This window comes from Mustela nivalis (genome assembly GCF_964662115.1).
Source record: "Mustela nivalis genome assembly, chromosome: 2".
Taxonomy (NCBI): Eukaryota; Metazoa; Chordata; class Mammalia; order Carnivora; family Mustelidae; genus Mustela; species Mustela nivalis.
The window spans coordinates 73,332,167-73,353,491 of record NC_139021.1 but is presented as its reverse complement, the minus strand read 5'-3'; the positions used below and the strand labels follow the sequence as shown (position 1 = coordinate 73,353,491).

The 21,325-nt window shown below is 43.0% G+C and overlaps 1 protein-coding gene across 1 annotated transcript in view; it reads left to right on the top strand.

Moving 5' to 3' along the window:
• The first annotated feature begins 4,277 nt into the window (after nt 1–4,277).
• Nucleotides 4,278–21,325, top strand: part of VXN (vexin) — a 24,271-nt gene continuing 7,223 nt past the window's right edge. Inside the window, exons 1-3 of the mRNA XM_082719161.1 lie at nt 4,278–4,797; nt 9,315–9,370; nt 17,235–17,385. Of these exons, the coding sequence (XP_082575287.1) occupies nt 4,731–4,797; nt 9,315–9,370; nt 17,235–17,385 (274 nt within the window). The 5' untranslated portion in view covers nt 4,278–4,730. The remainder of the gene's footprint in view (nt 4,798–9,314; nt 9,371–17,234; nt 17,386–21,325) is intronic.

The window sequence follows — 21,325 nt, the reverse complement described above, 5'->3', positions numbered from 1 at the left end:
TCATTGTTTATTTTTTAAGATCTTATTTATTTATTTGAGAGAGAGAGAGAGAGAAAGCATGAACAGGGAGAAGAGGGAGTAGAGGGAGAAGCAGACTCCCCACTGAGCAGGGAGCCCGATGTAGGACTCGATCTCAGGACCCTGGCATCATGTCCTGAGTGGAAGGCAGATGCTTAACCAACTGAGCCACCCAGGCACCCCTCATCGGAGGGGTGTTTTTAAATATCTATGCCTTGGCCCTGGAGAATCATATTTAAACCCTCTAGTGAGGGACCTGAGCTCCTCCTATTGCTAGTGCCCCTGGGTCAGGAATGTCTGCTTTCCTAAAATGAACTTTTTGCTCTAATTCCAAGGTGTGCCCTGGCACCAACAATCAGAAATTTCACAGGAGCCCCTTAGAAACTCAGTTTCTCAGGGCCCAACTCAGACCTGTGAAATCAGAATCTGCATTTTAACAAGGCACTAATTCCTATCACATTAAAGACCGAGAAACATTGCTTAGGATTCAACCGAAATGAAATGTTTTCTAAGAGGCCTCCTCCTAGCATCTTTGTGATGGTCTCTCTCCAGAATTCAGGTTGGAGAAACACAGCTAGCACCACTCAGCCCTCACCAATAGCCAGGCAGATAGGTAGCCAAGCCTGCAATAAATAAGTAAAGTTTTCCATTGACATTAATTGCCTGCCCTTTGAGACAGAGTAGAAACAAATTTTTTAAATTGCAAGTAAGTGGGCATCCCCGTGCCAACAGTGTAGAATCCTCATCACTGACTTCCAGAACCTGAGAGAAGAGGAACCCAGGCCAGGACAGACTCTACCTGACTTGGGCTTTGGCTGACCCTGGCAGGGACTGCTGCCAGGACTCACAGGACTCACAGGTGTGGTGTGTACTCACTGTTGCACATAGGTGATAGAGTTTATATTCCAAAACAAGGTCTCAGCCATACACCCCTTCGTGGACTGTAAGGTATTTGGGCAAGGAGCCCTGTAACTATCAAATGTGATCAAGATACTTGGCTCAGAGCCCAAAAGCCAAACAGTATAACTGTGACCAAAATAATTAATAATAACATGTATTGCCTAAGGTGTTGGGAATAAGCCCCTCATATCCTATTAGTGAAAGTGTCAACAGATGCAGAATTTTTGCAAGGCAATGTGGAAAAAGCCCTCAAATTTTTATTTTATTTTTTTAAAGATTTTATTTATTTATTTGACAGAGAGAGATCACAAGTAGGCAGAGAGGCAGGCAGAGAGAGAGAGAGGAGGAAACAGGCTCCCTGCTGAGCAGAGAGCCCGGTGCGGGACTCGATCCCAGGACCCTGAGATCATGACCTGAGCCGAAGGCAGCGGCTTGACCCACACTCTCACAACTAGAAACATAGACTACAAAAAAGTTAGAAGACATGTATAAAGATATATATATTTGAATGTTCTCTGCAGAGCTGTTCATAACTTTTTAAAATGGAAATAAGCTATAGGTTTATCAAGAAAGGAGTAGATAGGGGCTCCTGGGTGGCTCAATCAGCTCAGTGTCAGCTTGGGCTCGGGTCATGATCCCAGACTCCTGGGATCAAGCCCTAAGGCAGGCTTAACTCCTGCTCAGTGAGGATTCTACATCTCCCTCTGTCCCTCACCCTCCTCATGGTCGCTCTCTCTCTTTCTCAAATAAATTAATAAAATCTTCTTTTAAAAAGGAGTAGATAAATGTGCAGTAGTCTTCTGCACGTTTATTTTAAATATGGGAACTATAAATGTTTACACATGAATGCATAATGCATACCTCTGTGTATATGTAGTATGACTCCATTTCTATTTTTTAAAGTATATATATATATATATATATATATATATACACTTATAAATATATAAATAAGGATAAGCAAATCTGGAAATGCACCACCAATCTGTAAACAATGATTGCTTTTAGGAAGTGAAGCTAGAATAGGGGAAGTAGATTTCACTTTTTCTGTATACCCATCTTTAATTTTTTGATGTGTTAATAAGCATGTATTTTTATCACTTCAAAAATACTTGCAACAGATAAAAATTACTTCTTAAGAACTGTTTTTCTCTGATTGTGTTTCATTACATTAGCTCCTTTAGTTCTGTGTTTCAGGTTTATTCATTAGATGTAATACGATATACTCTAATTGACTAAGTTTGGACTTTATTAGGAAAAACCTAATCCAGCCTGGATTCCTTAAGATTAAATTCAGGTGACCCTGATTGGCTTCTGAGTACCCTAGAAGGTTCTTAATTTTTTTGTTTATGTGACAGAGAGAGAGATCACAAGCAGGGAGAGAGGCAGACAGGGGTAGGGGGGGTGGGAAGTAGGCTCCCTGCTGAGAAGAGAGCCTGATGTGGGACTCGATCCCAGGACCCTGAGATCATGACCTGAGCTGAAGGCAGAGGCTAACCCACTGAGCCACGAGGGCGCCCTGAATTTGTCTTTATTATAATTTAGTATCAGGTCCTTGAAACTACATTTGTGTCTTCTAGCTCCTACTCTTTACTATTGTTACTTCTTATTAAGCATGTGGTTAACCAAAACTTCATGTTTCTTTTTAATAAAATGCTGGTATAAGGTCACCCCAATTCTGTATAATTTTTTAATGTAAAGGTAAATGTTTACACTTGGTTTTATTAAATTCCATGTATATTTTATTACCTACAGTCTGTTAACAAAATTTTAGTCTTTTAACATAATTTTGGATCTGGCTTTCTATTTGGATATTCCCCTAAGTTTTCTATTATTTAAAAATGTAATCACTTGGAGGTTATAAAATGTATAGACATGTCTTTCAGACAGTACTCTTTTTATCTGACAATGACCAAAACCTACTTAAACAAAAAGGACACTTACCAGATAAAGACCTAAATATCTCATTGGAAACTATTCAGTTGGATTATTTTTCTGTCCCTCCCTTATCTCTGTCTCTTTATGCTCTTTCTCAATTCTCCACACCCCACCCCTTCCAATACTTTGTTTACCCCCAACACCCTATCCTTTGCACTGGCTCCCACCCACCTGTACAGGTAACCACGGACCCACCAAGTATGGGTCAAAGTGAAAGTACTTGCTTTCCTCCCCCAGCTAAAACTCTTTACCCTGGATTTACATTCAGGCCTCAGGCCTGTACAGATCATTGGTTCTATTTATTTCCACCGGCTTCCCCTCAATTTCATCCCTATTGACCCTGAGAAACCACCTAGGTCTTGAGAGTTTATACATTTCCTTTGGCCCCAGCCTAAGGCCCAATTTCTGTTCCCAGGAGGCAGCATTTTGGGTTAGGTGTCTACCTTGGTCCAGTCAAATATGGTCCAGGGGACAAATTCAGATAGAATAAACATGGCTTCCCAGAACCATCCTCTGTGGCGAGGTGCAATTCTGAGATATAAGTGTAATGTTGACAACTAACTGATAAGTATATGCCCCAAATTTGTCTACTATAGAAACAGCAGTGGACACCAAGTCCAAGTCTAATGGGTCCTTAAACCCCTAAGTTCAAAATGGAGGCAAGTCTTTAGAGGTAAAGAATGGAATATAATTTAATGATTAAGTACATTGATTTTGGAGTCAAATTAAGGATTAAACCCGATTCTGCCATGCATTCCATATTTTAATCTTGGGCAAATTACTCAGTCTTTTCATGCCTCAGTTTCCTCACCTTATAAAACAGCAAAAATGATGGCTAGTCTTGTTGGGTGATTGTAGACATTAAATAAGATTATATAACACACTGCCTAGCTCTTAGCAAGTGTTTAATAAATGCCAGCTGTCATTATTAATATGATTACCTCATCATTATCAATATGAAGAAATAAATCTGTCATGGTATAATAAAAGATGGTGGGTTTGACATAAAACAAACATTTCAGACATACCTTATTTCTGTGTGTATATATAGAATATATAAGATAAAATATAGAATATATATTGTTCTACATAAATGCAGGATAATAGAATATATAGGATAATATGTATTAGGATATTTAAGATAAGAAAAATAAAATCTTCTTATAAATCTAATCTTCCTGTGCTACCTTGGGTGTGAGGGCACCGCTTGTTACCATGTCTCTGAGAGCACCTGAAGGGTTGTACAAGGAGATGCTAAATAGACCACCCTCGAGAGATGTCAGCCTTGTCATGTACTGGCATGAGGCAAAACCGCTCTGGAGAAACAGTCCTTTTGTTTAAAATAGAAACTTAGAAGGAAGCCAAAGTAACACACGACAGATTACTGAATATCCAGTTCTTCTGGAGTGGGGGTGGAGGGGAGAGCTCCCTTCATTTCTGAAATGAAAAGGGTAATTGCTGGTACCAAAATTCACGTCTCCTTTTCAGTGGAATTCTCCAGCCAAGCTGGGCGCTAACCGAGCGGGCGATTTCACTTCATCCTTACTTCACAAAAGACTTCCAAAATCAGTGCAGCAGACACGGCAAAATAAAAATGTTAACTACATCCTGGCTGGGAGGCGACTGAAGCCTCCACGCTCAATCAAAGGTTTACAATAATAGGATTCATAAAAAAAAAAAAAAAAAAAAAGACAGATGGGATTAGAAAATGTTGCAGTGAAGACTCTGGAATGAGATGAGATCACAGCACCAGCCTGTCTTTTGTGGACCTGCACAATGATCCCCCAGCCAGACTGGATTAGGAAACCTCGCGACTAGGGGTTCAGAGAGAGGCTTCCGGTTCCCAGCACTTTGGGGGAGAGAAGGCTGAGACGATGCATCAGATTTACAGCTGCAGTGATGAAAATATAGAAGTTTTCACCACCGTGATCCCTTCCAAGGGTGAGTAAAATCGCCCTTGACGGTTTCCTTAACGCGGCACCTTCTGCCGGAGGTTAAGGACAATCACGTGCTGTTTTACTATGGCTTATCCTCGGGTCTCTCTGAGGGGTTCACGGGTTCGCTGTTGTGATGGTATTTGTTATTGTTGTTGTTTCTGAAAAGGACGTACATGGATAAACATCAGTCATTGAGAAACAATCCCTCAAAGGGGGTAGGGAGGAATGAGGGCAGTTAAAATGCTCCCCGTTCCACTTAATTCAGTACTGGTAACCCAATATGCCGAATGAAAGTGACAGCAAGCCATTGTTTTGGGAAACAGAGATGAAAACAAAATTCCCAGAGCAGCTAGAGAGATTCTTTCTTCTCCAATGAGCAAGTGGGCTCTGAAATGAGAACCAGCTGGCTCAAAAGTATGATTTCTAACCATGCCATCAAATGTGAGGAAATAGACTCCCGGCAGTGGCCTGAAGTCTAATAAAGTGGTCAAATAACGTCCTGCCCCGGGGCTGGCCTCTAACGAAGATCCCAGGGCCCCCTCCCAAACTTCACCTGGAACTAGCGCTGCCACAACGTGTGACTCTGTCAGCTCCTGTGCTGGGGTGAATGGTGTCAAGTCCCAGGGAGGCCTTTGTGTGTGAGCTCAGCAGCCAGCAGGTGTCTGGTTACTGGACAGTTCCCTCACTGCCCCCCCCCCCAAACTCAACCCTCTCTTCTGCTCCCTCTGTTCTCTCCCCACGACCCCTGCCTTGCTGGGAGAGGCTGGGACTCTGGCTTAGCCCTGGTCTCATTGTCAGTCTTGAATGAAGGGGGCTGGACGTTTGCTGGTGTTGTGCCCCCTGCTCAAACAATCCCTTTCTTCTTTCCGTGTCAGCCACTGACAGGGTCACTGCTAGGGGGAGGGGAAAGGAGAGACAGCCTGGTCACAAAGAGACAGCCAGCAGAACATAAATAAAGCTTTTGACATGTATTGCCACATAGAGAGAGGAAAAACAAGAGCGAGGAGTCTGCCCACGTGCAGGAGTTGGAACTCTGTCTGGAGATTCTGAAAAGTACCTGGAAAGTCAATGCTGACCCTCGGACCCAGCAGGTCCACTTCTGGGTACTCTGACTCACGGATGTTCACAGTGGCACTGATTCTAGAAGGGCAAAATGAAAAACAGCTTCAATGTCCTTGAGGAGGGGAGTGGGTAAAATGCGGTGTCATTGTACTATGGAATATTCCACAGTTGTCAACAGGGATGAACTAGATCTATGTGTATGGACACGGATCTCAAAAGCATAATGTTGAGTGGGGGGAAAAAAAGGCTGGCTGCAAATTTTGTATGTATGATAACAATTACTATATCTGGCAGTACAAAACAACTTATGGATACATATTCAGAGACAGAGAGTATGAAAACATAGGCTGGAAAGATGCAGACTAAATTAGTGATCTTAGTAGCCCTGGGGAGAGACAGGAGTAGAGTTAGGGGAGAGTAGAAAGGGAACCTGAACTTGCCCGATTTTGTATTTCTTTACATGAGACAAAAACAAATTGGAAGTAAATATGAAAATGTTAAAACATGTCTATTTCCTGTCATATTTTTCCATTTAACATTTTTTTAAAATATTTTATTTATTTATTTGACAGAGAGAGATCACAAGTAGTCAGAGAGGCAGGCAGAGAGAGAGAGAGGGAAGCAGGCTCCCTGCTGAGCAGAGAGCCCGATGCGGGACTCGATCCCAGGATCCTGAGATCATGACCTGAGCCGAAGGCAGCGGCTTAACCCACTGAGCCACCCAGGCGCCCCTCCATTTAACATTTTTTAAAGAAAAAAATCAAAGCCACATAGCTCTTTTTAATTAAAAAGTTATTCAACAATTCAGGAGCAACGTCGCACTTCACCTGACTAAAAGCATTTGAAACAGGGCCTTTGACTGCATATGCTTAGCACAGTAGTCAAGGAACTGTGGGTCACTTCTGCACTGTGTGACCTTGGGCAGGCTACTTCATCTCTTTGGGCCCGAGTTTGCACTTTTATAAAAGGGAGAGCTAGAATTTACCTCCCAGGGTTATTACGGTGGGGGTTAAAATACAGATAAGACCTATAAAGCATTTAGTATGAAATAAATCACTTACAAAATGATTTCTATTTTTATCCATATTTAGAACAATGACTATGTCCAGTCAAAGATAAATGTTTAATCCTGTATTCCTTTCTTGCCATTTTCATTCATGGCCATCTCCTGGTCATAAACCAAGTACTCATTGGTATTCATGGACATTTCACTGCTCAGGAAGTCATTCTCTAGGAAAGGAGTATTTGCAGTCTTACCTTACACCATGAATGGAAAAAGTTCACTTCTTCCTACTTCCTTTTTTTGCCTCATCTTGCTTTCTCCAAAGCTATAGAGCAGAGGGCTTTCAGTGAGAGAAGGCAGTGCTAGCCCTTCTTAAGTCACCGCTTATAAGAGAGATTGGTAACTCTTCCGCACATCCCCACATTCCTTACCTACAGAAATAGAAGGTGGCTTAATTTTATCTAGCTATCTTAATAGTTCTCCCAGGGATGCCCTTTTCCCAATGCTACCATTTAGGGTGACCAAAATGGCCAAGACATTTTCTGAGCACAGGTTCAACAGTGTGAGCAGTGTGGCCAATGGTTAAGAGGTTAAGAGGCAGTGTGGCCAATGGTTAAGTTCCCGTGAACTGTGGGACCCCTAACTTCAGTATCCCCACCAATAAAATAGAGATAATGCAGAGTACCTGGTTCACAGAGTTGTTACAAGGAGTGAATGAGATAAGGCAAATAAACCATCATCTGGTATGGCTCAATGTGAGCTATTACTACCCTTCTCTTGTATTATATCTTTCTTTCCAACACACACATACATACACATATTGGGTTCAAGTTAATATTTCTACGTATTTTTTAGCTGAGCCATCTTAATGTCCCACAAAACTATGGCAGCAGCAAGTGTTAGAGTGTTACTTAAAGGCATGGGACATAAATATCAAGTCTATAACAGGACAAGTGTGGATATTTTTTACTTTCTGGAGAGAAAGAGAGCCCTTTAAGGGAAAATTTCATAGACACAATTCACAGTAAATATGAAAGATAAAAGCTGCGGTTTTACCAAGAAGTTATACCAGAAGTTATTTCCTGAGACACACTAGAGGGGGTTTAATTCTAGGGTGAATGGCACCACAGCGTTCAAAATAATTCTCTTGAGGAGAAATAGCATGGGGAGAGGTTGGGGAGAGGAATTGGGGAATAGCAGGAGGAAATGGAGAAAACTCTGGAAAGAGAAGTCCTAATGGAATGTTATAAGATCTAAAAGTTATCAGCTACTCTTTCCACCTGCCTTCAGCTTGCAGAGATGGAGGACAGTCATAATAACCACCACTGATTCCTGGGAAATTACTCCTTGTCAGGCACTGGTCCAGGGGCTTTATAAAAATTAGTTCATTTCATCCTTGCCACAGCTCTCGGAGGTGGGTGCTGTTTATTCCCGCTGTCTTACAGATGAGGAGAGGAAGGTGTGGAGAGGATGGGTAATTTGCCCAAGTCACATAAGTGGCAAGTGGTCTAGTTCTGATCCACACTCAAGTGAAAGGAGTTGGGAACCTTGGCTATTAACTAGCACACTGTATGCCAGGTTTCATGGCTATAGGTGCTCTGAAGAAAATACCACGACCCAGCCCTCATCTGGTCACTTATCTGATACGTGACAAGGAGTAGTTTCAGTTCTAGGCAGTGACATGGTGGGATTGCAGTTCTAAATAAATCATTCTAGCAGCAGGATGGAAGAGAGATGCCAGAGTATCTCCATTTTCAACAAAACACATGCCTTCTTCCAACCAACTAACATTTTTTAATGCTTAATTGATTTTTTAAGCTTTCTACTGTAGCAAAACATACATGATATAAAATTGACCCTTTAAGCATTTTTAAGTGCATAGCTCTATGGCATGAGGTCCATTCACATTGTTGTGCAGATACCACCACTATCCATTTCCAGAACTTTCATCATCCCTCACCAAATCTCTATGTCTGTTAAATAACAACTCCCCATTCCCTTCTTCCCCTAACCCCTTTGTAACCTACTTTCTGTCCGAGTTTAATACTCTAGGTATCTCATATAATGGACCCATACAATATTTGTCCTTTTGTGTCCAGCTTATTTCATTTAGCTTAATGTTTTCAATGTTCATCCATGTTACCACATGTATCAGAATTTAATTTCTTTTTAAGGGTGAATGATATTCCATTGTATGCATATAGCACATTCTGTTTATCCACTCATCTTTTAGTTGGACATTTGGGTTGTCTCCACCTTTTAGCTGTTGTGCATAATTGCTGCTATGAGCTTTGGTGCACTCAGCCAAGTAACATCTAAAATTGTAATTCCACCCTGCTTATTCTCCCCACCTCCCCTCCTCTGCACCCTTCCCCACTCCAGGAGCAAACCTGCTCTGAGGCTACATCATCCTCAACCTGTGTTCTCTAAAACCTTTCCTTTCTCTCTCTTTGCAGTGTCCAGTCCAGCCAGAAGAAGAGTCAAAAGCTCTCAACACCTCTTGACCAAGAATGTAAGGACAACTTCAATTTTGATCCCTTTTTTTGATTTCCATTACAAAAGCAGCATCTAACTTCTTCTCTTCCTCTCCCCTGCTCTCAATAGCCAGGAAGTTTTTCTCTATGACATGTGGCTGCTGCTCAATTTCCTGTCTTCCATTTCACCAAAATAATTGACAAATGTCTACCAGACAGCAAAAAGCCCTGAATCAGACTCCCCGATTCTGACATTTTCCCTAGACACATAGAGTAAATCTCATTCTCTAAAAAAATTGTTCTTATTTAAACAGAGTCCATGATGAGTATAGCATTCCTGACTTAGGTGTTCTCCTGTTGCTGGCATTTGTGATGTTCTATTTTTTCACTATTATAAATAGCATTGCAATTAATTTGGACAAAATACTATTCTATTGAATTAATTCCATGGTAAATTAACAAGTAGAAGGTTAAGAATAGTTTCATCTATCCATTGATCTGATCATCCATCCAGTATTTTCATTCTTACTACGCAAGAGACACTATGCTAGATGTGGAGAATAGTGATTTTTTATTTTAAGATTTTATTTATGTATTTGTAAGAGAGAGAGAGTGAGAGCGAGCACAGGCAGACAGAGTGGAAGGCAGAGTCAGAGGGAGAAGCAGGCTCCCTGCAAAGCAAGAAGCCCAATGCGGGATTCGATCCCAGGACGCTGGGATCATGACCTGAGCCGAAGGCAGCTGCTTAACCAACTGAGCCACCCAGGCGTCCCGAGAATAGTGATTTTTTAAAAAATGGTTTCTGCTTACAGCTTTGTCACATATTACCGGGAATTCTAAACAGTTGCCAGGCTTCCAGCAATGTTTTTCCATTTACCTCCAGCCTCACTGACTTTCATTTTTCTACATTATCTTTTGCTACTCTAATAAGCACTTACATTACCTTAAAATTAGTTTACATGTCATTGGAGCCAAAGGATGCTGTGAATTTCTCATTTTACTTACAGATTTCTTTATACAAAAGCTGTCAATCCATCTTTGTACTTTCTCTGGAAAGGTTTACTGCTGATTGTTTCCTCTTGGTTATGCTGAAGTTTCTATTTCTATCACAATTTTTCAAGGAACACCATTTTGATTTTCTAAGTATGTCAATTTTTGAAGGCCCATTCTCCATTAAAATGAATTTTTTTTTCAGTGTCCTGGGAATGAGACGGAGTTTTAGTCATTCTCATTTTTTTTTTTAAGATTTTGTTTATTTATTTGAAGACAGAGATCACAAGTAGGCAAGAGAGGCAGGCGGAGAGAGAGAGGAGGAAGCAGGCTCCCTGCTGAGCAGAGAGCCCGATGCAGGGCTCCGATGCAGGGCTTGATCCCAGGACCGTGGGAACATGAGCTGAGCTGAAGGCAGAGGCTTTAACCCACTGAGCCACCCAGGCACCCCTAGTCATTGTTATTTTTACAAACATTACTTTTTTTAATTCCCAAAGTAGTGTGTGCCTATTATAGAATTTCAAATACTATGAACATATAAAATATAATAACAGAAAATTCTAAGAAACTGTGGAACATAACAGGCAGGTATGTAGACTTAGAGTTCAACTGCCTAGACATAAATTCCAGTTCTATCCATTTCTAGCTAGGTAACCTTGAACAAGTTGCCCACCATACTGGAATTCAACTTCTTTAGTATTCAAGTGGGAATAATAGCAGCACATATCTCAAGAACCACTGGAGAACAAATGACTTAATACAGGTAAAGTGCTTAGTCCAGAGCCTGACACACACCCAGCATTCAATGAATGTTGGTGCTTTTTAAGTGAAAATTTCCCATATACCAACATATCATTATTATGTTCCATTGCTCAATAACATACCATTTTGCAATTTGCTTTTTTTCACTAATCAATAAATCTTGAATCTTTTTACATGTCAGTTAATTCTTATAGATCTACCTCATTCTTTATAAAGGTTGCATATCATGCTATTATATGAATGTACTATAATTTTCTTCCCAAATCACATCTGAAGTTTTCTAGAATATTTAACCAAATTCTACTAAACAATGCCACAAGCAATATCCTTGAACATATTTTCATGCTCTTATGCAAATTTTTTTGAGAATAAAGTTACAGATATGAAAATGCTTGGTTATGAAATCAACACATTGTATTCCTTAATGTTATATGTCAATTATATCGTAATTTAAAAAGAAAATGCTCAAATGCTCAAAAGATATGAACATTGAAAAAAACTTACAACCATTGTCAAATTCTGTGCTTTAAAGGACCTTTACCAAAACACCTAAGTCAATACTGTATGTCATCAGTGTTGTTAGTCTTTGACAATCTGATAGGTGAAGGTATCTCGTTTTAATTTGCATTTATTTAATTATTAATATAATTCTTCATCTTTTCAGGGGTTTTGATTTTTTTCTCTATATGTTCCTAATTCATGTCTTTTGCACATTTTTCTGTTGTCATATGTATTTTTTAATGACTTTTGGTAATATTTTATATTAAGGAAGACAAGGGGAATGTCTAGGTGGTGCAGTTAGTTAAACCTCTGACTCTTGATTTCAGCTCCGGGCTAATCTCAGGATCAGGAGTTTAGCGGCTGCCTTGGGCTCTGTGCTAGGCATGAAGTCTACTTAAAAACATACCAAAAAAAAAAAAAAAAAGGAGGAAAGAAAAGGACTTTGAATGGATGGAAGATTTCTTTGTGGTAGAAATTCTTGTGGTAGAAAGGTAGATTCTTACCTTTCTCCTCATCCCTGAAAACCCAAGCCCACACTCTAAAAGAAATATGCCTCTGATTTTCAAGGAGTGGGTGTTACCAAAAATAGAAAGGGAGGGGCACCTGGGTGACTCAGACCCTTCAGCAGGGAACTCTTGATTTCCATCGATCGATTGATCTTTATCTTGGGTTTTTGGGATTGAGGCCCGCCTCAAGCTCTGTGCTCCGTGCTGAGGCTGCTTGAGGAGTCTTGTTCTCTCCCTCTCCCTTTTGTCCCTCCCTCCCTTCACACTTGGGCTCTAAAATAAATAAATAAATCTTTTAAAAAGTGGAAAGGGAAGGGGTTGTTTGTAGGTCATTTTCAGTTTAAGGGAAGTTTCACAAAAGACTTTTTGGTCCAGGGGCTTGAGTCTGGCATTACTCTGGATTTGAAGGAACCGCAAGTCATTCATGACTCTGGAAAGATCCCTTGGGAACTGGGAATATTTAGTTCCCCACCACGTTCTTTCCCTGAATTTCTAACCTTGAACAATGTTCCTGTCTGAATCACTTCTAATACCTGTATCTACTGGCTTTGTAAGGACAGAGCAGTGTTTACAAAAGCTTTTAAAATGGAAACTAAATCACCACACTTACTAATAATTAATAGGTTCTAGGGAGGAAATCCTCAGGAGGTTCCAAACCTTAATAAAGAAGACAACTCTCAGTGGAGACAGCTTTCTGGAAAGCCACTTGACTTCAGCCAGCCCTGCAGAACCAAGCTCTCAGGTTTCCTGGGAGTGGAAATTTTTGAGAAAGACAGTTATGTTTATGGTTTATGACTTTCCCTCTCCAAAATATTTTTACTCAGAGGGAAAAAAATGACTCAAGTATATGAATACATATTAAAATTTGCTTTTGATTTAAAAAAAAAATTAGTAGCTGGATCTTGTCTTCAACTATACAGTCTTCCTCCAGGTGAGACAACTTAATAATGCCCTCTGGTTTTTGAGCTCACCTCTAAATTTCTCATTTCCCCTAACATCCTGACTCATCCTTTGTTTGCAAACCTCAATGTCAGCTGTACAGAACATTCAAATTAGAAAAGACAAGAAAGGTCTTAGTCTACCTAAGATGAAGGAAGTGAGTCCTAAAGAAAGAACCATCTCTGATTATTTGTTTCCTCATCCGACTGGCTCTTGGCTGCCTTTGAGTTCCCAAGGAAAACATTCATATTTTGTAACTGCTTAAATCTACCAAGGTTTTGAATTTTTTGTACTGAAATTCTCATTTGTGTCTGTTGTCCTTGGGCTACCATATGGAGTCAGGTTCCCTCCTTTACAAAGATCTTCCCTCCTCTAAACCATCTTAGTGCCCCAGCATCACTAAGATAGAGAGTCAGGACCCCCCCAGGGGCCACTGATTCCCTAGCCCCATCACAATGAGCAGTGGTACCACTACCAGGAAAGATGGAAAAATGAGATTGTAAATGTCACATTCTCCCCAGAGCTCAACCTTATCAGAGAGAACTTGGCTGCGAATTTACTGATTTTTCAAAATGTCCTGAGTGATTGATTGCACTTGAAATTTCTTATCTGGATGTAGGCACTTCTCTGGGTCTTCTAAAAAGTACTCACCCAGAAGTCATAAAACCACAACTCTCATCCTGGCTCTGCCCCTTATAACTCTGTGACCCTGAAGACACGTGATCTCTCTTGGACTCAGTCTCTCTATGTGCAAAATTAGGGAGTTGGGCTAGAACATTGCTATGGATCCCATCAGCCCTAAATCATGATGATTCTCCATCACCTAGGTCTCACCTGTCTTTCCAGCCCCCTACTAGCCCCCTAGGCTGGTGAACACACAGAAGTGAGACTTGAAGATGTCAGTGGATGGAATCCTGCGGCTTGAGTGTTAGCCCATGACTTCTGTTCTTCTAATCTCTGACCCAAGACCAGCAGGGGAGCATCAGTGTATTGCTCTACTTTCAGAAGGCAGTTTGCTGACTAGGAAAGGAAAGGCAAATCCAACACCAAGCCTGCCTCTCCCTTCCGTCTCCCCATTCCCCAGTCTTACCCCTGTACCGGAAGTGTGGGGGGAGGAGGGAACGCTAAAGAGCCTGCTCTCAGACCAGTTTGTTCTAAGACCAGCAGTAGCCACCCCAAACCGTGTCCTAGAGACCAGAAAATAACCCAGGCTTTCAGGAGGCCACAGCCATCTATTCAGCTGCCCATTTCCTGGTGAGAGCCAAATGTGCTTCCCTGGAGTCCTCTCAGAGCCTCTGTTCCTGTGGGAAATGAGAACCAAGTACAAGACCAGCTAAGAAATGGAAATCTTCTGAACTGGGCACCTCTCCTCTTTCCTTTTGTGTTATTGACATCTTTGGGGCCTGGAGAAGACACCCAGAAGAGGTACCTGGCCCTAAGTCATGACGTGGGAAGTAACCAACCTCATCCCAGTCCCCTGGGAGCTCCTACCTCCAGCAGAGGGCTGAGCAGCTAATACCTCTGGGCTCCCTCCCTCCCCGTTCTCTTCTCCCGCACCACAGTGCAGAGAAGCGATTGCTTGCGGAGGTGGAGTTTCTTGTTCCTGAAAGGGAACGTTTGCTTCCCTTTCAGAGGAGGAAATGCTGGGTTTCTCTCATGGACTCCACAGGCTTTCTTTACCTGCTTTGCTTTCTCCTTGTACAAAGTAGGTCTGAAAACATACCAGTCTCTCTCCTCCTTACTCAGAAGAATGCTGACAGAGTGAAAATAAAATCAGAAACACCTGTGACAGCTGTGTCAGTAATGAGGCTCAGGAGTCTCTTATTCAGCCTGGAGGGTCATGTTCAGGGGAGAGCCCTTAGGCCAAATATTACATGTCCAGGGGAATGTAAATGGCTCTGAACCACCATTAATCTAGGAAATTCCAGTATTCTGGGCAACACCACGGCAGAGCAAGGGGCCAAGGGGAAGGGAGGTAGGTAAAGAGGAGAGCAGAGGAGACTGGACAGTCAATGCTGGGCCACCCACAGAGCTGGTACAGGGTGGGCCCAGGGCTGCCCCCAGCCTAACCGAACCACCCCCTTCTAAACATACTACAGCTTATAAATGGATCAAATCAACCCATTGTACACCTTACCAAATCATATGTCAATGGATATACGATATAGCTGGGAGGAAAAAGGAACATGTTTTAAATTATTGGGAGGGGACCACCTCCTGCAGTGCCCAGAGAAGAAAAAGTACTAACCCTCCATGTTTCTGAGTGATCAGCTTTCCCCAAAGCCACAGGGTGAGTGGTTCTGGGCCTTAAAATGGGCTTGAGAGGAGTTAATTTCCTAACCTGAATAAGACCAAATTAGGGATATATTGGTTTTCTGAGCAAAGGACTCTTTGTGGTAAACTGAAGCGAAGAGTGACAGCTTCTCCTAGTTTTGTCTTCAGGAGACATGAACTGCTCTCTGATTCTGTAGATAAATATGTGGCTTGAAGATAGCACGCTCTATTACCAAAACCTCTACAGATGATAGGCATTTACTTCGCCCCAATAGAGCAAGGACACGCAAGAGTATCTCCTTTCCACGGAGCCACTAATTGTCAAGGCTGGGGCGTGAACTCGGGTCTGTGTGACCACAAATGGAGCTACCTTCTTCACAGACAATCTGAGAGGAGAAAAAAACATCAACTTTGTTTTCACTTTCACTTAATGACTGTTCAACATCTTTTCATGTTTGTGGTGTTATGTTTACCAGTTGTGTTTCTATTGTCAATGGCCAGCTTCTGGCTTTTGCTCCCTTTTTCTCTTGTTTTCTTCTTCTTTATTGATTTTTAGGTGTTCTATGTACATAGGGGTCATTCCCCTTCATGTGTAACAAATGTTATATTGAGCCACATTTAGTTCTTGTGTGTTTTGTTTGTTTTCAACAGGTATCTTGGATCTGTCTGGTATTTATTTTGGTGTAAGACATGTGAACATAGATCCATTTCCTCCAGTGACCTGCCATTTATTTTAACAGTATTAAAGATCCAATTTTTCTCCGCTAAATCGAAATATCACCCTATATAACTTTTAAAAATTTAGTTTTATTTCCTTCAGCATCCTCCAAAAGCTACACCGCTGTTCTGTGTGGACAAGTGAGGGGGATCTGTCCAAGGCTCGGAGGGGTCCACCTAACTTGCAGATGCGCCCAGTGCCCAGGACCTGGTACAGAATGTGCCCTCACAGGGCATCTGATGAAGGAGCAAACGAATGAGTCAGTGTAGACCCCAGAGCAGCTGCCGTGCACTATTGAACATTCTAACCAGATTTAAAGGAGTGAAGAAATTCAGAATGGACGACCCCAATGTCCTGGATATGTATAAAAATATGCAGGATAGGAGCCAAAACCCACAAAGATACCCTTCATCACTCCCAGTATTAAGATAAAATACGGCATTATTTGTCTCAAGGTTTTTTACATTTAAATTATTTCAACGATTTGAGTATGTTTATTATAACTTTTAAGGCCCATTTCATTGGGTCCTGACAAAAGGGGTATTTCCTCTTACTCTACTTCCCCAGATAACTATTCAGCAGGTGATCATTACTAAAAACACCATAGGTCTTAGTATTCTGACTGGTTTGGGGGAATTTCCACTTAGGAAACCATTCATCTCCAGCTCCAGCTCCCACAGGCGTCCTGCAAGGTGAAGGAAGTGTAAGCATGTGGAACTGTGCCAGCAGTTTTCTTCTTTTTAAAACCTGGGACTTGGTTGGGCCCCAAGTCCTGTCCCTAGCTCTTCCCTCTGCTAGAGCATTCAAAAAACTGTCCTCTGTTTGAATAAGGGTGTCTGCTTCTCACAAAGACTGTTATGACCCTGATTTCCAAAACTGTCATCATTCCAAACAGTCTGTTCTGTTGTCAAACCATGTAAGGCCCCAGGGTGGGTGACAGGTCTGGCCCGAAGGCCCAGCCAGGCTCCTGACTCTGTGAAGGGGGTGCTGGTGAGGAACTCCGGGGACCCTCATCTTCCTGCACCATGGCACCATTTGGCCTGCTGAAATTCCATAAAAGCGGTTGACTGTCGGAGGCCAATTAACCCAAGTTGTCTCACTGCTGCTAGCATTCTCTGGCGTCAGGAAAACTCCACCAATGCCCTGTGGGCCCGAGTGCATCTAAAGATCTGAAGAGAGGAACAAGCTGACTGTCCTTCCTCCTCCCTTCAGGTGGTGATCGAGTCGGACCTCTACACGCCGCGGCCCCTGGAGCTGCTGCCGCACCGCAGCGACCGCCGCGACGGCGAGGGTCGCAGGTCGGGCCGGCTCCACAGCGCGCGGCCGCAGGGACCCCACCTTGCCAAGGCCCCGGCCAGACCCGGTACGTGCGCCCTGGTCCAAGTCCCTGGAACCTCCCTTGGGGACTCAGTGACGCGCTTAGTTAGACCAGACGCCGCAAGGCTGGAGACCTGGCTTGTCTTTTTCAACAACCTCACGCTCCTCCCCGGCGTCCTCCATCGCGCCGGGGTAGCGCAGGTGCTGTGGCGCAGGCCGTCCGCTTCCCGCCCTCCTCCCTCGCCTCCTCCCTCGCCTCCTCCCTCGCCTCCTCCCATTCTCGGCGCGGGCCGCCCCTGCGCTGAGTGCACCTGCTCTCGCGCCCCACCTACAGAGCAACACAGAACACCCGCCTGAAAAATACCCTGCGCGGGCAGAGATGCTTTCCACCTGCCATCTTGCTCCCCAGGAAGCCCTGCTGGGTTCCAGAGATGAAAATCATTATGTTCTGGGGGAGGGAAAGCTAGTGTAGACATGACTCATGGACAAACAGAAGCTTACCTTATTTATTTTACAGGCCATGTTTGTAATTATATAGGCTCTTTATAAACTGCCAGCTTAAGATCTCACCACTGTAAATGTGAATGACTTAGGGCTATTTGAACAATATCTAAAAAGAATTTAGGGACAAATTTGCTTTGAAAACTGGAAACATTATAGACTTAACTTCAGCACTATTTTTTTTAAATGGCCCCTACCCCAAGTAGTTCAACAGGAATCTGCGCCCAGCCCTCTGGAGTCTGTGATGTTATCTTGCCTTTAATTGCTGCCTTAGGTTATTTCTGTTATGTCTACAGCCTAAAGTCATTCATATTTTAACTCCTAAAATGCACAACAGAAAGTTTGGGATGTCCTTCTCAAGGCATTTGGGTGTCAACAACTTTCTATGTTGTAAGAACCGAAATTATACTTCATTGAGTATATCTCTTCAATCTTCTATCTTTTCACCTTCTTCGTAGATGCTCAACTGGCTCTTTAAGGTTTCCTTGATCAGTAACACCCTGATCCTGTTTTATGATCTGATGTATAATAACGCATAAATCAAGCTATACTCTCTAGCTAAGTGATTACATATACACATATGTAAAGTGAAAGCATTGGGAAAACCACAATCTGCCTTGCAAATTAAGAGGAGATAAATTTTTCTCTGTGTCTATATATAGGTGGGTGGGTGGGTACATATCTGTGTAGAAAGGGAAAAAGAGAATATCTTTGCTACAAAAAGATAAACTGGATTTACAGCCATATTTCTCAAATTTCAGTGTGCAAAAGAATCACCTGGGAATCTTGTTTTCATGCAGATTCTAACTTGGTAGGACTGAGTAGGGCCCAGATTTTGTTTCTAAAAAGCTTCTGAATGATGTTGATGCTGTTGGTCTGAGGATAATATATTGATTAACAAGGATTTAGGGACCAGTCAAATGGGTAGTTCTCACAGTGGGGGTCCCCAGAGCAGCAGAATTACCTGGGAACTTGCTGGAAATGTAAATTTGGGGTCCCACCTGAGACCTATTGAATCAAATTCTAGGGCGGGGCCCAGCAATCTCTGATTTAACAACCCCGGGTGATTAGAATGCACACCAAAGGGAGAGGACCCCTGGTCTGCAACACCCCATGCTCATTTATAGAGAAGGAAACTGAAACCATAGAGGCTGTTTGATCTAAAGTCACACTGCTTATTAGCAACAAAAACTGAAATTAAATCTTAGTTCTTCTAATTTGCTAGTCAATGCCTCCATCTCCCACCCCCAGAAAAGAAGGTCTTCCCAACCATCTAGCTTTAGGGGTCGCTTTCCTTCCTAAGTAGCTTGTGGAAGCTTGACTGTCCAAGTCAGACTTTTATTCTCTAAGAGAACAGTAAGTAATGAAATGGAGAGAATCTGCCCAACATGTGACAGTCAGCTCATGCAGGGAATGTGCTAGTCAGGTTAAAAAAAAAAAAAAAAAAAAAGATTGAGCTGGGCATTGATTCAATTCCTTCAGCTCCCCCAATCTGATAGATTCCAGAGGGGGTTGGGGAAGACAGAGGGTTTCTGAGTCAAAGCCAGACCCAGTGCTTTCCACGAGAAAGGCTGAGGCACTGAGTCTTCCATCCTCCCATCAGAAGGATGTGTGTCTCCAGAGATCTCAGATCTGGGGGCTTGCTTCTTTTCTGAGCTGTAGGAGAAGGTTCCTGGATGATGTAGCCTTCTCATGTGGGAGAAAGATTCTCTGAGGAATCTTGGAAATTGCAGGGACTCTGAAGGCAGAGATCCAGCTAAGAAACTCTCTCAGCATGAGGCCCTGAGAAGGTGAGCCTCAAATGCCTGGAATGGGGACAACCACCTCCTAGGCCCTGGAGAATCCGCCACCTAAGGAATGTTTCCACCAAGATGTCCTCGGGCACCTCAGAACCAACTTGTTCAAATGGAATGAATCCCTTCCTTTCTCAGCAGGGTTATTTTCCTTAACACCCCCTTGTCCTCCCTACCCCCACTCCACCCACCACATCACATACTAAACACTGACAATGTCAACTCCTGGATATGTCTCATCTCTCCCTCTTGGTACCTACCTCAGGCTACCCAGGCTCAGACCCATCTCTGGTGTGTAGCCTCCAACCCTGGCCCTCAGCCAGTAGTCCTTCTTTCCTCTACCAGGTTACCAGAGGGGTCTGTCTAAAGCAGAAATCTACCTCTGCCATCCTTCTGCTCCACTGTCCTTCCTACCCCCACTGCCCTCCAAACCATGTTCAAGCCCCCCAGAATCTGTTCTCTGCTGGTGGCCTCTCCAGGACCACCTCCTGTGACACACTCCTGTCCCCACCCATCCATATACACAGAAACCCTGAGCTGCAGTGCAATTCTGGGACTGTGCCATTATATTCTATTTCCAGGAACTTCCCAGACCCTCTTCTTTCTGCTGAGTGTCCTCCCTGTTTCTACCTGGCAAATACCTCCCATAATGGGCTAGGGTGTCCCTCAGTCACGTTTCTCCAGCCCTGCAAGTCCCCCAAAGCAGTTTGCCATTCCCTAGATTATCCTTACCTGGCTTCCTCTGTTATGTATCTCCGAGGCCTCGATTTCCTCATCTGGAAGGTGAGGACTATTATGATACCTACCTAACAAGGTTATGGTAAGGGTTAAATGAGATAATGTCTATGTGTTTCATACTCAGCACAGTGCCTGACACAGTAAATACTCAAAACTCTGAGCTGCTATTATTACTTATACACTATAAATTATGATTCAATCTCGGTAGTCTTTAACTTCATTTTATTAGCATTGAAATGTTTTCTTCCTTGAGTTGGGGAGTGTTTTATCTCTATTTTTATAGTGTGATAGGATGGGGCTTGTTCTGGAATGTCTGCCCAAGGAGAGGACTAGATCGAAAGCCAATTTTCCTCTACCTATTGCCAGCTCCCTCAGCTCAACACCTGGTTTCTCAGAAGCTAAAGACTGCAGGGTAGAGATTACTCAGAAGTAGGTCGGGCTTCAGGAATAAAGGCATAGCAAGAAGTTTCTCACATAAGTCCTGTGTAGCCAATGTCTCAGGACTCTGATCATCTCCAACACTCGCACATCATGAAGCTGGGCCTCCCACTGCAGACAGGCTTCTCTGCTCATTTCCAGAGAGGACTGCACAGATTTAGCAAGCTAAATCGATCCCAGCAGCAAAGACTGAACTCCTGATAACCTCTTGTGATGTGGCACCTTAGGAAGGAAGGACAAGCTAAGGGCACATTCTCTGAGCACCTACTGCCCGCAGACATACTAAATGCTTCCACACACATGATCTTCTTAGACATTAGTTCTACCATCCCTACCCATCCCACACCCAGAAGACTGCCAGGGATGCAGGTGACCCACTCGACAGTTGTCCTGTTGCCTGACCCTCCTGCCCGATCTTGCTGCTTGGCACAAAGGGCTTTAGAAATTCCCAGCTTGTGACTGATTAGCTAATGAGATCATTGACGCAGAAGCGGGGGGAAGTGGAACACAGAGTAC